At 45.4% G+C, this 15,647-nt stretch overlaps 1 protein-coding gene across 2 annotated transcripts in view; it reads right to left on the bottom strand.

Moving 5' to 3' along the window:
• Positions 1 to 15,647, bottom strand: part of TINAG (tubulointerstitial nephritis antigen) — a 62,186-nt gene that overhangs the window by 42,716 nt on the left and 3,823 nt on the right. For both annotated transcript variants that reach the window (XM_076332957.1, XM_076332958.1), the window contains exons 2-4: positions 9,738 to 9,801; positions 8,641 to 8,730; positions 6,922 to 7,036 (exon numbers count right to left, since the gene is read on the bottom strand). In XM_076332957.1, the coding sequence (XP_076189072.1) occupies positions 6,922 to 7,036; positions 8,641 to 8,730; positions 9,738 to 9,801 (269 nt within the window). The remainder of the gene's footprint in view (positions 1 to 6,921; positions 7,037 to 8,640; positions 8,731 to 9,737; positions 9,802 to 15,647) is intronic.

The raw sequence follows: 15,647 nt of genomic DNA, 5'->3' as shown, positions 1-15,647 counted from the left end.
AGTGCACCCAGGTCCTTGAGCAAAAGCAATCCCACGGATGGGTCTGCCTCTGCCTGAGGCAGGAATAACCCAGACTGTCTTCCCCAGCATATTTTTTATGTGCACTACAGGGACTTTATTCCCATCTACAGTACGTTCTGACTGGGCAGGGCCTGCTCGATTGGCAGATCCCCGAGTGTTGACTAACCAGGTGGCCTTTGCTAAATGCGTATCCCAATGTTTGAATGTCCCACCACCCATTGCTCTCAGCGTAGTCTTTAACAGTCCATTGTATCGTTCAATTTTCCCAGAAGCTGGTGCATGATAGGGGATGTGATACACCCACTCAATGCCGTGCTCTTTGGCCCAGGTGTCTATGAGGTTGTTTCGGAAATGAGTCCCATTGTCTGACTCAATTCTTTCTGGGGTGCCATGTCGCCATAGGACTTGCTTTTCAAGGCCCAGGATAGTGTTCCGGGCAGTGGCATGGGGCACGGGATATGTTTCCAGCCATCCGGTGGTTGCCTCCACCATTGTAAGCACGTGGCGCTTGCCTTGGCGGGTTTGTGGGAGTGTGATATAATCGATCTGCCAGGCCTCCCCATATTTATATTTCAACCATCGTCCTCCATACCAAAAAGGCTTTAACCGTTTGGCTTGCTTGATTGCAGCACATGTTTCGCATTCATGGATAACCTGGGCTATAGTGTCCATGGTCAAGTCCACCCCTCGATCACGAGCCCATCTGTATGTTGCATCTCTTCCTTGGTGACCTGAGGTGTCATGGGCCCACCGAGCTAGAAATAATTCACCCTTATGTTGCCAGTCCAGATCCACCTGAGCCACTTCAATCTTAGCAGCCTGATCCACCTGCTGGTTGTTTTGATGTTCTTCAGTGGCCCGACTCTTGGGTACGTGAGCATCTACGTGACGGACTTTTACAACCAGGTTCTCCACCCGGGCAGCAATATCTTGCCACAATGCGGCAGCCCAGATGGGTTTGCCTCTGCGCTGCCAGCTGCTCTGCTTCCATTGCTGCAACCACCCCCACAGGGCATTTGCCACCATCCATGAGTCAGTATAGAGATAGAGCACTGGCCACTTTTCTCGATCAGCAATGTCTAAAGCCAGCTGGATGGCCTTTACTTCTGCAAATTGGCTTGATTCACCTTCTCCTTCAGCCGTTTCTACAACTTGTCGCATAGGGCTCCATACAGCAGCTTTCCACCTCCGATGTTTTCCCACAAGACGACAGGACCCATCAGTGAACAGGGCATATTGCTTCTCATTTTCTGGTAGTTCATTATACATTGGGGCCTCTTCAGCACGCGTTACCTCCTCCTCTGGCAATATTCCAAAATCTTTGCCCTCTGGCCAATCCATGATCACTTCCAGAATTCCTGGGCGACTGGGGTTTCCTATTCGAGCCCGTTGTGTGATTAGTGCGACCCACTTACTCCATGTAGCATCAGTTGCATGATGTGTACAGGGGACCCTCCCTCTGAACATCCAGCCCAGCACCGGCAGTCGGGGTGCCAGGAGGAGCTGTGCTTCAGTGCCGATCACTTCTGAAGCAGCTCGAACCCCTTCATATGCTGCTAATATCTCTTTTTCAGTTGGAGTATAGCGGGCCTCGGATCCTCTGTATCCCCGACTCCAAAACCCTAGGGGTCGACCTCGAGTCTCCCCTGGTGCTTTCTGCCAGAGGCTCCAGGTAGGGCCATTCTCCCCGGCTGCGGTATAGAGCACATTTTTTACATCTTGCCCTGCCCGGACTGGCCCCAGGGCTACTGCATGAACTATCTCCCGTTTAATTTGTTCAAAAGCTTGTCGTTGCTCAGGGCCCCATTTGAAATCGTTCTTCTTCCGGGTCACTTGATAGAGAGGGTTTACAATCAGACTGTAATTTGGAATGTGCATTCTCCAAAAACCCACCACGCCTAAGAAAGCTTGTGTTTCTTTTTTGCTAGTTGGTGGAGACATGGCTGTTATTTTGTTGATCACATCTATTGGGATCTGACGACGTCCATCTTGCCATTTTATTCCTAAAAACTGGATCTCCTGTGCAGGTCCCTTGACCTTACTTTGTTTTATGGCAAAACCGGCCTTCAGCAGGATTTGGACTATTTCCTTCCCTTTTTCAAAAACTTCTTCTGCTGTGTTGCCCCACACGATGATATCATCAATGTATTGCAGGTGTTCTGGAGCTCCACCCTGTTCTAATGCAGTCTGGATCAGTCCATGGCAAATGGTAGGGCTGTGTTTCCACCCCTGGGGCAGTCGGTTCCAGGTGTACTGAACGCCCCTCCAAGTGAAAGCAAACTGTGGCCTGCACTCTGCTGCCAAAGGGATTGAGAAAAATGCATTAGCAATATCAATTGTGGCATACCACTTGGCTGCCTTTGATTCCAATTCATATTGAAGTTCTAGCATGTCTGGCACAGCAGCACTCAGCGGTGGCGTGACTTCATTTAGGCCACGATAGTCTACTGTTAGTCTCCACTCTCCATTAGACTTCCGCACTGGCCATATGGGACTGTTAAAGGGTGAGTGGGTCTTGCTGATCACTCCTTGGCTCTCCAGTCGACGAATCAGCTCATGAATGGGAATCAGGGAGTCTCGGTTGGTGCGATATTGCCGCCGGTGCACTGTGGTGGTAGCGATTGGCACTTGTTGGTCTTCGACCTTCAGCAACCCCACAACAGAAGGGTCCTCCGAGAGACCAGGCAAGGTGGACAGCTGTTTAATCTCCTCCGTCTCCAAGGCAGCTATACCAAAAGCCCACCTGTACCCTTTTGGGTCCTTGAAATACCCTCTCCTGAGGTAGTCTATGCCAAGGATGCACGGAGCATCTGGGCCAGTCACAATGGGGTGCTTCTGCCACCCATTCCCAGTTAGACTCACTTCGGCTTCCAATACAGATAGCTGTTGGGATCCCCCCGTCACCCCAGAAATATAGATGGGTTCTGTTCCTATATATCTTGATGGCATTAGGGTACACTGTGCACCGGTGTCTACCAGAGCCTTATACTTCTGTGGGTCTGATGTGCCAGGCCACCGAATCCACACAGTCCAGTAAACCCGGCTGTCCCTTTCCTCCCCCTGGCTGGAGGCAGGGCCCCTCTAATCCTCATCACAGTACTCGTTTCTCATTTCTTGTACGTATGAGTCAGAAGTTTCTTTATTAAGATCAAGAGTAAGATCAGCCCTTCTACTCTCTCTGGGGAACTGCCCGCTGGAAACTGGAGCAGCAATTTTCCTGGAAGAACCTCTTTCTGTGATTGTTTTCCCTTGTAATTCACGTACCCGTGCCCCTAGGGCTGCAGTGCATGTCGCCGGGGTTGGAGTGGCCGCAGTGCAAGTGCATGTCACCGGAGTCTGAGTGGCCGCAGGGCCTGTTGCTGGGGTTGGAGTGGCCGCAGTGCATGTCGCCGGGGTTGGAGTGGCCGCAGGGCCTGTCGCCGGGGTCTGAGTGGCCGCAGGGCCTGTCGCCGGGGTTGGAGTGGCCGCAGTGCATGTCGCCGGGGTTGGAGTGGCCGCAGGGCCTGTCGCCGGGGTTGGAGTGGCCGCAGTGCATGTCGCCGGGGTTGGAGTGGCTGCAGGGCCTGTCGCCGGGGTTGGAGTGGCCACAGGGCCTGTCGCCGGGGTCTGAGTGGCCGCAGAGCCTGTCGCCGGGGTTGGAGTGGCCATAGTGCGTGTTGCCCGGGTTTGAGTGGCTGCACGGCCTGTTGCCCGGGTCTGAGTGGCCGCAGTGCGTGTCGTTTTACTGTCAGAGCCAGAGACCTTCTCTTCCCTTTGAGGGTACTGAGTAGTGTTGAACAGGGCTCGGTAGGCATGGGCCAGGCCCCAGCACGTTGCAATGAGTTGCATCTCTCTAGAGTTGCCAGGGTGACAGCATACTTTTTCCAAATATTCTACTAACTTTTCAGGATTCTGCACTTGCTCAGGGGTGAAGTTCCAAAACACTGGGGGTGCCCATTGGCCTAGGTACTTGCCCATCTTGTCCCACACACCCTGCCACTCATAATTATTCACCCTTGGGGCAGATCTCTGGATGATATTCTTAAATTGCTTACCAACTTTAGACAAAACCGAAACAATATTCCCAAGAAGTATTAATAGAAGTATCTTAACTGCCCAAGGATGCTCAAAATACTGAAAAATTACTGTAATGAAGGAGGAAACATCATAGAAGAAGGTAGTGACACTGCCATTCTGTATTTCCTCTGTAAAAAAACTCTCAGAAAAGTTACTGCAATTGCTAGTTGTCTCCACGATATGGTATCCATGGTACAGTAACGGCTTCATTGCGAAGTTTACATACCACAGAAACGTCAAGGTCAATGTTCTAAAAACAAACCTCACAAGCGAGACATTACTATTCACTGCAGACCACAGCAAACTGCAAAACCCAACACCAATCTTTAACATGTACAGCAGGAAAAAGAGCGCGATGCAGATTATACAAATCAATATCGAGAACAGAGAAACCAACATTGTGACCCTCAACTATTAACAGATATAAGTTCCTTAATACACTCCGGTTAATCTGTTATTATCTCGAACCCTTCGTGCCCCACGTTGGGCGCCAAAAAGGACTGTCGTGGTTTAATCTCAGTCAGCAATTAAGCACCACGCAGCCGCTCGCTCACTCCCCCCCACCCGGTGGGATGGGGGAGAGAATTGGAAGAGCACAAGTTAGAAAGACTCGTGGGTTGAGATAAAAACAGTTTAATAATTGAAATAAAATGATAATAATAATATGATAATAATAATAATAATACACAAAACAAGTGATGCACAGCACAATTGCTCACCACCCGCTGACCGATGCCCAGCCAGTCCCCGAGCAGCGGCCCCCCCGGCCAGCTTTTCCCAGTTTATGTACTGAGCATGACGTCACATGGTATGGAATGTCCCTTTGGCCAGTTTGGCTGTGCCCCCTCCCAGCTTCTTGTGCACCTCCAGCCTCCTCAGTCAGTAGAGCATGGGAAGCTGAAAAGTCCTTGGCTAGTGTAAGCATTACCTAGCAACAACTAAAACACCGGTGTGTTATCAACTTTGTTCTCATCCTAAATCCAAAACACTGTACCAGCTACTAGAAAGGAAATTAACTCTATCCCTGCCGAAACCAGGACACAGGGCCAAAGGTAGTTGGGTTGTGGCTCACAGATTTCATAAAAAGATAGCAGATAGAGAAAATACGCCTGAGAAATGTATCAGTGGAGCAAAGGCTGTAAGTAGTGTAGCAGTCAAGGAAGCTAAGGGAAGCTTAATAACAATGATTCAAGAGGCTGGACATAATGCAGGACCACTGAGTGACCAGCTACTCCAAACTGAATGGAAAAGAGAAAATATTGTAAAGAATTTCTTGTAACCTTCCCTTTCTTGTTTTCCTAGGTGGGATTTGTCTCACCTAGCTAGATATCTAGTAACGTAGATGTTAATCTCTGAGCTGGGTACATGTTATCCACTTTTTGCTTCTGCTATGTAAGCATCACACTGTATTCCTCAAGGAAAAAGCCAACAACAAAAACAACAACAAATCAACCCCAAATCTCTTGAGCCTCAATGCAGTTCACTGGTAATTTGTGGCAGATACCTACTAAATATTGCACTAAACTCTTTTATGTCATTGTCTTATTTAGACTTGCCATCTTCAACTGAAATGGATCTTTCTTTGGCTGCGAAGAGTAGTCTAGGAAATCATACAAGGCAAAACTCCAAAGCTTAATTTCTGTCAACTTCTTGCTCTGACAACCCTCCATAGTGTAATTTTGAGCAAGCTGGCCAATCTGGGCCACAACCCAATGCCTCGCCACGCTGGTGCAGGGATCTGACTTTGTATGGGACAGAACCAGACTGCATCAAGCAAAAGGGTTAGGATTGTTAAAATTATTCAGAGGCACATGGCCCTCCCCCTCTTTCCCAAATTCCTGTCAAGTGGTAGCTCGGCACTGCTGTCCCCACAAGGCCTTCTGTGATGTGGAAACCCTTCTGCCATACACATGTACAACAAGCATCAATGACTGACTTCAAATAGATAATCAAATGGCATCACTTTCCTGAACTATAAGAAGCCAAAGATAAAAACCTGTTATATTTAAAGTCATTTGCAAACCTGGGATCTATCTACTTATTCTTGCAACTTTTCTAATTTCACTATGGTGAGGTAGTTAGTTTTTTCAATCTATGATTTCCATAATTTGGGGTCTTCTAAGAAAGAAGCTAAGTAACTGATCCAAAGCATTGGAAAATCTACTCTGGATTCAATTACTATGCATTTCTTCTTTAATTTCTTAACCTACCTATATAACTTAAAGTATATTTGCTTTGTTGCAGAACTAATTTGAGCAAATATATGATAGGAAATTTAATTTAACTGCCATGAAAATAGCCATGACCAAGAGGTTTAGAAAGCTGGTAGTAGAGAATCATCTCATTTTCCCATGCTTCCCATCACTTTTCTTTCTATTTGGCCAAAACCCCAGCCTCCTACTTCATCTTTACATTGCTTTATCCTATGGGTTTTCTGAGCTTCTTTCAAAGATTGCTGTTTAGTCTCAGCTGTTAGCCTTAATGAACTATGCCCAGATTTATCTTTTTTATGGTTACAGCTACATGTGCAATGATTAGAAAATGGAGAGGATAGTATGGAACCATCTTAAATAAGCAAAGATTTCAAACACCAGTGATCTACAATGATAAGTTAATATTGGTGCACAGCTTCCCAATGGTTAGTATTTGCTTTTGCTCCTCCTTGTTTGATTTCCATCAATAGGACCACACACTCTATGGCTTGGAGAACTATTCTGGGAGCTTCATATTCAACACGGAAGCATTTAGTGTTAAATCTCTGAATCATAATCTTATAATTGTCCACATTTATTTTTCCATGTGATAAAGTTATTAAAAAAATTAACAATTGTACATCACACTTACTGGATCTTCTCTCATACTCAGCAAGGAATGAGATGGAGGGAAGGTGCCCAGGCGCTTTTTGAAACCTTCTTCCACTGTCATTCCCCAGAACTGACTGTAGTTGTCAGCTTTCCATCTTCCTCACAGACAGAAAACAAACAAACCCCAGGTTAGAGATACCACTCACATTAATACCTTGCTCCTTTGTAAGAGCACCACTAACAATAACATCCAGAAACAAATTTTTCAAATTACATTTCAAAACCTTGTATTTGATATGCATGAGAAAATATTTAGTACGGGCTCTTCCACTGCAAATGAGTGTAGGATAGAGCAACACAGCAGTATATGAAAAGTGATGATTTGAGGTCAGCATCACGTTAGCCTGCAGGAGATGAGCATGCAATACTTCAGAGAAGTACTGGAAAACAAGATGCTCAGTCATAACAATTACTGTTGTCTTGAAGTTATGCTCAAATTATGCTTCAGACCAGTTGCCCACAGAGAACTAGCAGCTTCACATAGTGAGTTACGTTGCCTTCAAGTTCTGGTGCACTAGCAGTGAGACACTGTTTAACCCAGCAGAAAGCCCAGCTGACAACTTCTGCCTGAGTTTTACACCAATAGCCAGGTTGAGAGAAAGGGCTCCCCAGTGCTCTTTAATTATTCCATCCTTACTCTCAGGTAGACTAGACTCAGATTGTAGCCTTAACCCTGCAAACTGTATGCACAACAGAAAAAAAAAATACCTTGCAGCCATACACATTTGGAACACACTTAAATTTGTTATTACTGGAAAAGAGCTGAGCCATAGGGGAGAGCATTCTCTTTACCCGTTTCTTTCTTGCTTATGTATGAGGAACAAGGAGGTGAGATTTATGCTGCACAAATGAGAAGCCTCATTGCTCTTGGTCTGCCTGTAGTCAGTGAAGAGTGCAAGCACCTGCAGAAGTTGAGTCACATCTCAGGTGGGCTTAACCACCCTGTGGCAAACCTTACCGCTTACCACTGACAAGAGAGAGGTGAAGGGCTCCAGGTGCCTAACTTAATTGTCTATCCTAACTCAGTTGGTTTGAATGTCTCCCATGAAGTATAAAATGTTTCAGCACTGAGTCACAGCTTGAAATCTGGGCAGGCTTCATTGCTGAATTTAGCACCACAGCTTCTAGGGAGGAGCTGTAAATGGCCAGCAGGCTCCCAAGGCACAGCTCTGGTACTGGGGTGCCCCTAATCCCTCTGCACTGCCTGGGGGGAATGAGAACTGGTAGCAAGAAAAACACCAAGACTCAGAATGTTCTGATATCTTGGTCCTCATTTGGCCCATCCTCTCCTCTTCCAACGCTACCTAGAGTCCTGTTATGTGGAACAGTGTTCTTGAGGGAGGAAAAAAAATTACTTTAAATATCTATCCCAAGTAATAAATGAAGTGAAGAATAAGGGAAGGTGATCTAAATAGCATTTTGTGAGCAAAAAATTTGTACTAAATTTGGAGAATGTTTTAGATAGATGTTCACAATGTCAACTCTTACCAGCATGAGACTTTCAGTATCTTTCCATTTAAAACTCTATAATCTGCCACAGATTTAGGGAATTTTCACAGATGTACATTTACTGTCAAATTGCTGTAATGTAATTGGGGAAGGAAGGGGTGGGGAGGACTGCATAACTTGTAATTTACACATACATACAATGAGCAATACAGTGGTTTACAACAAAACCTTAAAATAAAAGTGTTCTCACCCATAATCTCCAGAATTGATGTGCTGAATCAAGTCTTGGCGAACAAGGCATACTTCTTTTGAACACTTCCAGAGATTTTGGAAGCATTTGCTGAAAGGGCAAGAATATCACTGAGCAGAAAATGAATTGTCAAAGAAAAAATATGCACTTTAACAACAGAAGGAAGATGGAGAAAAAAAAGCATAAACAATATAAATGTCACATAGTATTTATGAAAACACAATACTACTTCTCACTACTTCACTACCTAATGAATCCTAATTGGAACAAGGTGGGAAGGTTTACAGCTTGTGGGAAAGGTCGTATTTGAAAAATTTTGCTTCCATCTTTGTGAGACCAAACCAGGGAAAAAAGGCAATGTCCTAGAAATTAGATATTTTGAGGAAGTTTCACTCAGGAAACCCAGAAAGGAGCCATGTGGCCATAGACACCTTGCTCCAAGGACCCTGGGCTAAAGTCAAGGCAGTGGGGGTCCCAGCCCTGTTTGGGTGCTGCTGGAGCCCCCCGGGCTGCCCTGGGGCTGGAGATGCAGGGCTGGTTTTTGGAGAGGCAAAGCAGGGAGGCGGCTCAGGCCCCTGCCTGCGCTGCCTGCTCCTGTCCCAAGACAGAGAAAGGGATGCTCAAACAGTTCATCCCTTTCCTACATAAATATACATTTATATATTTTCTTCCCTTATGAAATAATGTAAGGTCTCATCACTCATCCAAAAGAAACAGAGGAAGATGTTCTAAAACAATCCCCTAAACTTTAATGATATTTGTTTTGTCTGCGCTCAGGTCAATGCCCAGGTCTAGGCTGAAACCATTTCGACTCAGGTCAGAGCCAGCAGATTGACTAAGCAGGAACAGAATTAGGCCAGTGAGGAAGAGATTTTAACACTCTCATTTTCATATCTCGATTAGAAAGCCCATTGACCTCTTGCCATTCTTCTAAATTGCTGTAATCTAATTCTACAATACCTCAATAAAGCATTACTTTTCCAGACATTTTGATTTGATTACATGTTTAATATGAATTTAAGGATGCTCACTACCTTAATTCCTCTTTCATGACATATGCTAAATAAAATTTAATTTGCTGTTCTCTGAAACGTTACCAGGAATTGCAGTTGTCTTTAATTATTGTTCCTTCTCCGTAATATCGGCCATCTTTATAACAACCTGCCAACATAACATATAGATGTATGAAAAAAAATAATAATTTTTGAAGTGAATAAACTCAAAACTCTTGCTACTATTGAATTAATTGATTGTATGCGGTATGCATAAATTATTTAGTTGAAAGTCAGCAACACCTATTTCCAGTTTCTTCCAAGTAATGAAAGCAGTTTGATGTATTCTAATTTTTTACCAGGTACATTATCATTCATAGTAAATAAAATCAGCAACAGATTCAAAACATTGACTGAAAAATTATTACCTTACATGTCAATAAAAATAATTCTTCAAATAAAGTTATTTTCCAGTAATAAACTTAAAAAGAATACATTTCTAATAACAATAATTTTCTAATTGGCAATTAAAATAGAAATAAGTTTTTCCAGTTAGAGAATTAAAAAAAACTAATAACTATTCCAAACCTATTGTAATATATTCTTTTTCCGCGCCAGTTTAATTCCTTTTTGAAAAACAGACCGATCAATTATGTTTCAAGGCAAATGTAAGTTTCATATACTCTCCAAAACCCAGTATAAAACCTAAATTGAGTGACAATTTTTCCAGACAAATACATGCCTCCTGATTTTTTTCTTTGATAACACTTCACTAAGACTTTGTGTGTGTTTTAAGATCTTCTGCACAGACTGTTTCTTCAGTGCGCTTGATTGTCAAAGCTTCAGTAAAAGAAAGATCCAGAATGCCTGCGCAGGGCTTTGGATCAAGTCTATAACAAACATTGTGCATTTATCACATGGGTCTTTGTTTTCCAGCCTGTTCTCACGGTTCCTCCACTGGTGAGCCTACAGGTAGAGATCATGTTCTTTCCCCCACAGAACGGGTTTGGAGCCAGAATCCCCAGGTTCTCCTTTCTCCTCCATTTTCAAGAAGCTTAAACCATATTTCATATTAATATAGTCTTGACTTGCATTTGCATTATATCACGCTTTTTTCCCATCACAAGCGTGAGGAAAGCCATCCCCCTCTCATGGCAAGGGCTGGAGTTTGTCTGCCCAGACGTACACATGTATGCCTCTCCTGCCTAGACCTCCTTTATTGGCAAAAGAGAAATATGCACTTCTAAGCCATAGCTAATTTCATACCGAAGTGTAGGAGTAGACTAGAGCTGATGAATTAATTATAAGTGCCTATCTTTCCCTGTTAGTCATACAGCAGGCTATGTTAGCTAGCGCAGGCGTAGGTGAGATATTTCCCACCTGAGCAGTCTGAGGCCCAAAGTGTCTGCTCTAATTCAGCTTCTGCTAAAATCCGAGACATTTTTCAGGGAATATCCAGAGCAAATTACTTAACTGTCACAGTTTGTCACAGTCTGCCACAAAGTCAGCATCAGACAGTAGCTGGAAGGAAGCATCAAGCAAGATATTTCAAATATATTGAGGGAAGGAAGTATTGATGCAGCGTCTGAGCAACAGGATGGAGCCTCACTGGCGCTCTGCTGGCAGGCCTCACCACCCATGCCCAAGAAAAAATGCAAACCTGGGCAAGTACAGAAAAGCTTTCTCATAATGTATGCTTAGGGAACTGAAGATTAAAACCATACAGTTTCTTTAGTCTAGCCAAATTAAGACTTAGAGGGCCAGGAGTGCTGCCTCAGGCATCAGTGGCAGAGAGCAGAGGTATCTAAGCTAAAAGACACTGCATGAGAACACAGTGAGATTGTCTGGCTGTGAATATATTAGGTTGGAATATTACTATATTAAATAAGAAATTAATTAATTTGAATATGCAGCCTGAGGACTTTATGAATGGGATTATATGATGTGAAAATCATGATTGGAAGGAAAAGTATTTTGTAAATGAGATCTACCCTCCCAGTCCAGCGTTCCTATACCCTTACAGCTCTTACTTCATTTGCCCCCAGTATTGATGTAAGTACTTCTGTCAGTGAAATGTCTCCAGGTTTACTCACTTGTAGGCCAGATCCTGACTGTGTAGTGTAAAAGCAATTAGCAAACTCTCTGGATGTCACTTTTATACCACCACCAGGATGAGATCCAGTGTGTTGACTCTGACAGGGCTTTTTGTACCATCAGAGTAATTGAAATAAAAAGATAAAGTAAATAATAAATGTAGTCAAGAAATAAAACTCTAACAGTTCTTCTAATAATAAAAATAAAAATAATAATAATAAAAAGATCCAGAACTTCTATTCAGTATCTAAGGCAGGAATGTGCACAGTTTCTTCTAAAAATACACAGGAAAGCCATGGAAACATACTGAATGCTGGGTTCATAAAAGCAAAGTCAAAGCAGTTCCACATAGTTAAATCAAGACCGGCCCTCAGCATGGTGCACACCCATGGAAGAAGTCACAGCGTAGCTTACTGCTGCCGTGCACCAAGTCAGTGAATAGATGGGAATCTGGAAATAAAGTGCTAAGCAGTTTTATTGCTGTTCATTGCCCCCCATATCCAGGCAGCAATATCTTGCCACAATGCAGCGGCCCAGATGGGTTTGCCTCTGCGCTGCCAGTTGCTCCGCTTCCATTGCTGCAACCACCCCCACAGGGCATTTGCCACCATCCATGAGTCAGTATAGAGAGAGAGCACTGGCCACTTTTCTCGGTCAGCAATGTCTAAAGCCAGCTGGATGGCCTTTACTTCTGCAAATTGGCTCGATTCACCTTCTCCTTCAGCAGTTTCTACAACTTGTCGCATAGGACTCCATACAGCCACTTTCCACCTCCGATGCTTTCCCACAATATGACAGGACCCATCGGTGAACAGAGCATATTGCTTCTCATTTTCTGGTAGTTTATTATACATTGGACCCTCCTCAGCACGCGTCACCTCCTCCTCTGGCAATATTCCAAAATCTTTGCCCTCTGGCCAATCCATGATCACTTCCAGGATTCCTGGGCGACTGGGGTTTCCTATTCGAGCCCGTTGTGTGATCAGTGCGACCCACTTACTCCATGTAGCATCAGTTGCATGATGTGTACAGGGGACCCTCCCTCTGAACATCCAGCCCAGCACCGGCAGTCGGGGTGCCAGGAGGAGCTGTGCTTCAGTGCCGATCACTTCCGAAGCAGCTCAAACCCCTTCATATGCTGCTAATATCTCTTTTTCAGTTGGAGTATAGCAGGCCTCGGATCCTCTGTATCCCCGACTCCAAAACCCTAGGGGTCGACCTCGAGTCTCCCCTGGTGCTTTCTGCCAGAGGCTCCAGGTAGGGCCATTCTCCCCAGCTGCGGTGTAGAGCACAGTTTTTACATCTTGTCCTGCCCAGATTGGACCAAAGGCTACTGCATGAACTATCTCCCGTTTAATTTGTTCAAAAGCTTGTCGTTGCTCAGGGCCCCATTTGAAATCGTTCTTCTTCCGGGTCACGTGATAGAGAGGGTTTACGATCAGACTGTAATTTGGAAGATGCATTCTCCAAAAACCCACAACGCCTAAGAAAGCTTGTGTTTCCTTTTTGCTAGTTGGTGGAGACATGGCTGTTATTTTGTTGATCACATCCATTGGGATCTGACGACGTCCATCTTGCCATTTTATTCCTAAAAACTGGATCTCCTGTGCAGGTCCCTTGACCTTACTTTGTTTTATGGCAAAACCGGCCTTCAGCAGGATTTGGACTATTTCCTTCCCTTTTTCAAAAACTTCTCCTGCTGTGTTGCCCCACACGATGATATCATCAATGTATTGCAGGTGTTCCGGAGCTCCACCCTGTTCTAGCGCAGTCTGGATCAGTCCATGGCAAATGGTAGGGCTGTGTTTCCACCCCTGGGGCAGTCGGTTCCAGGTGTACTGAACGCCCCTCCAAGTGAAAGCAAACTGTGGCCTGCACTCTGCTGCCAAAGGGATTGAGAAAAATGCATTAGCAATATCAATCATGGCACACCACTTGGCTGCCTTTGATTCCAATTCGTATTGAAGTTCTAGCATGTCCGGCACAGCAGCACTCAGCGGTGGCGTGACTTCATTTAGGCCACGATAGTCTACTGTTAGTCTCTACTCTCCATTAGACTTCCGCACTGGCCATATGGGACTGTTAAAGGGTGAGCGAGTCTTGCTGATCACTCCTTGGCTCTCCAGTCAACGAATCAGCTTATGGATGGGAATCAGGGAGTCTCGGTTGGTGCGATATTGCCGCCGGTGCACTGTGGTGGTAGCAATTGGCACTTGTTGGTCTTTGACCCTCAGCAACCCCACAACAGAGGGGTCCTCCGAGAGACCAGGCAAGGTGGACAGCTGTTTAATTTCCTCCATCTACAAGGCAGCTATACCAAAAGCCCACCAGTACCCTTTTGGGTCCTTGAAATACCCTCTCCTGAGGTAGTCTGTGCCAAGGATGCATGGAGCATCTGGGCCAGTCACAATGGGGTGCTTCTGCCACCCATTCCCAGTTAGACTTACTTCGGCTTCCAATACAGTTAGCTGTTGGAAGTGACCCCCCCGTCACCCCAGAAATACAGATGGGTTCTGCTCCTATATAGCTTGATGGCATTAGGGTACACCGTGCACCGGTGTCTACTAGAGCCTTATACTTCTGTGGGTCTGATGTGCCAGGCCACCGAATCCACACAGTCCAGTAAACCCAGTTATCCCTTTCCTCCCCCTGGCTGGAGGCAGGGCCCTTCTAGTCCTCATCACAGTACTCGTTTCTCATTTCTTGTAAATACGAGTCAGAAGTTTCTTCATTAATATCACAAGTAAGATCAGCCCTTCTACTCTGTCTGGGGAACTGCCTGCTGGAAACTGGAGCAGCAATTTTCCTGGAAGAACCCCCTTCTGTGATTGTTTTCCCTTGCAATTCACGTACCTGTGCCCCTAGGGCTGAGGTAGGTTTTCCATCCTACTTCCTCAGGTCCTCGCCATGGTCACGCAGGTAAAACCATAGGATGGCCGATGGTGTGTACCCCTTCATATTCTCTCTCTTGAGCAAAAGAACGCTGACTCCTAATAGCCGAGATACTGGTCCATACAGGTGGGGAGTAGGACCTATCCTCTTTGAATTGCTGGATCTCCTGGGACAGTTTCTCCACAGCCGAGACAAGGGAGGAAGAGAGACTTTCTTTGTATTGCCGGAGTTGACCAGCCAATTCATCCACCATTTGTTCTTCTCCGTCTTTCCAGGTCATCACTGCCAATGAATTGGCATATGACGATGGTGAGCTCCTTATAAACTTCCGCCACATGGGTCGTGTGCACTTGACTTCGTCTGGATCTTTGCATAGCTGTTCATTGCTCAGGTCATCATAAATCACCTCCAGCACAGCTAATTCTCTCAGAAACTGGATACCCTTCTCCATGGTGATCCACTTGCCTGGGCAACATATGACATCTTCCTTGAAGGGATACCTTTCCTTCACGCTTGACAAGAGTCGCCTCCAAAGGCTGAGGATACGTGTCCCTTTTCCAATCATTTTGTCAATGCCCCTTTCCCTAGAAAGGGATTCCAGCTGCTTGGCTTCTTTACCCTCTAATTCCAGGCTACTGGCCCCATTATCCCAGCATCGGAGCAGCCAGGTGACAATATGCTCGCCTGGACGACGGCTGAAATCTTTTCGTATATCTCGCAGCTCACTCAGGGATAGAGATCGAGTGGTCACTGCCTCTTTCATGAATTCTTCCTCTTCTTCTTCCCTGAGCAGTTGCCGGCCCTCCTCCTCCTGTTCTCGTGATGGCCCTTCTCCAGGGTAGTCTGCCTCATCCACTTCTTCCTCTGGCTCCCTTTTAGAGGAAGTTTCTTCCTCCCTTACTAAACGAGCCGACTTCTGTTTCCGAGATTTCTTCTTGTGTACAGGGGTGACTGATACCGACACAGGTTGGCTTTTTGGTTCAGCCACAGGGCCTGTCGCCAGGGTCTGAGCGGCCGCAGGGCGTGTTG

The sequence above is a fragment of the Aptenodytes patagonicus genome, chromosome 3 (assembly GCF_965638725.1).
Source record: "Aptenodytes patagonicus chromosome 3, bAptPat1.pri.cur, whole genome shotgun sequence".
NCBI lineage: Eukaryota > Metazoa > Chordata > Aves > Sphenisciformes > Spheniscidae > Aptenodytes > Aptenodytes patagonicus.
The sequence above is the reverse complement of the archived record's forward strand: the minus strand, read 5'-3'. Positions and strand labels throughout refer to the sequence as shown.